At 36.9% G+C, this 1,734-nt stretch overlaps 1 protein-coding gene across 1 annotated transcript; it reads left to right on the forward strand.

Moving 5' to 3' along the window:
• Window positions 1-469: 469 nt before the first annotated feature.
• LOC107776941 (dehydration-responsive element-binding protein 1A-like) lies at window positions 470-1,167 on the forward strand (the record flags this gene model as incomplete). Its single annotated transcript, NM_001325227.1, is given in 1 exon segment — window positions 470-1,167. A coding segment is annotated over 1 exon segment (698 nt), but the record flags the coding sequence as incomplete, so codon positions are not given.
• Between the last annotated feature and the right edge of the window lie 567 nt (window positions 1,168-1,734).

A 1,734-nucleotide genomic window follows, 5' to 3' on the forward strand; every position in this document is an offset into this window, starting at 1 on the left:
TTTTTGTGTTTCTATAATCCTAAATGGTACCCCCAGTGTCCAGTAAAACCCAATAAGGATGGTAAGAAGAAGGTGGGAAACGATCCCACAAGTTGTCCCAAAGAAGAAATTACACGTGTTCAACACACAAACACAGACAAATTAAATCTTGAACTTGTGTTGAAACTAACCTAGTTGATTGCTTCATAAAGTAGCTAGGCCCCATTACTTTTTCCCTTTTAAAAATCAAGAACAAGAATATATGCCCAGCCTGTCTCCTGCTAACACAGTCCGTGTTCGTGTCTAAACCGTAAGCTTTCTTTCCTATGTAACACTTCACTTATCATGTATCACTATAAATATATTAACACTTCCTATGTTATTTATTGACTCAAAAGGAAACCTTAAACTGAACCATCCACTCTCAAAGCTTTACTCAGTACACTTCCAACTTCCAACTTCCAAGATACGTACTCTCCACTGATCAAGAATGAATATTTTTGGAGACCACAATTTTGATCCACTAATTCCTACACTGTCAACTTCTTTGTTGCCAGCTGCTGAATCTTCAACTTCGTCTGATAGTGGCAGCTCAGGGAGTACACCTAATTATTCTGATGAAGAAGTGATGTTAGCTTCGAACTATCCAAAGAAACGTGCGGGTAGGAAGAAGTTTCGTGAAACTCGACATCCAGTATACAGGGGAATAAGGAGGAGAAATTCGAATAAGTGGGTTTGTGAAGTAAGAGAACCCAATAAGAAATCAAGAATCTGGCTGGGCACTTTCCCAACTGCAGAAATGGCAGCTCGAGCTCATGACGTGGCGGCCATAGCTCTAAGAGGCCGGTCAGCATGTTTGAACTTTGCTGATTCGGCTTGGAGGTTACCCATCCCGACTTCAGCGGCCGCCAAGGATATTCAGAAGGCGACCGTTGAAGCGGCCGAAACATTTCGGCCTGTAGAATCACATAGAGAAAACTTTAAGGAAATTATTGTTGACCAAGTAATACAAGAGTTGGTTGCAGAATTGCCTGATAATGTGTTGTTTATGGACGAGGAGGCACTTTTCTGCATGCCGAGATTACTTGTGAATATGGCCGAAGGGCTAATGCTACCTCCACCTCAATGTATTATAGACGGATATGAAATGGAAGCTGATCATGCTGACATGTCTTTGTGGAGCTATTGTTCAATTTAATTAGACAATATGTGTAGAGACTTTAATTTGAGTAGTTTAGTTCCCTATAAGTACAGTCAAACTGCAACGAAAAACAGACACAATATTGTACGCATCACTAGTAGAATCGTCAACAACCCTCAATTAATTTGTCATACTAGGAATTACATGATAATCTTTATCAATTACTTGATAAATGACAACAAATTACTTGGTTTTACTCCCATTGACAGATTCTTTTTGCATATTATTATACGTGTATGTTATTTCTATTCTTTTAGAACTTATATTCTCTTTAGTTAATCCCAATTTATGTAATATAATTTTTTTCCTTTTATTTGTTTGTGCTAAAAAGAATGATACCTTTATCTTTTTAAAAATTATTTAGTTTTAGTGTTCTCATTTTACCCTTGATGGCATATAATTTAGTCAAACCCTCACAATCACTTGTTAAAATAAAAAGACATCTGAAATTCTCACTACCACTCACTTAAAAGGACTACTTCAAGTACTTGTATGCATATATTTGACTTATGTGTCAGAAATTATCTTTAATTTCTTAAATTTCGTGTCCAATC

The sequence above is a fragment of the Nicotiana tabacum genome, chromosome 9 (assembly GCF_000715075.1).
Source record: "Nicotiana tabacum cultivar K326 chromosome 9, ASM71507v2, whole genome shotgun sequence".
In the NCBI taxonomy this organism is placed as follows: Eukaryota; Viridiplantae; Streptophyta; class Magnoliopsida; order Solanales; family Solanaceae; genus Nicotiana; species Nicotiana tabacum.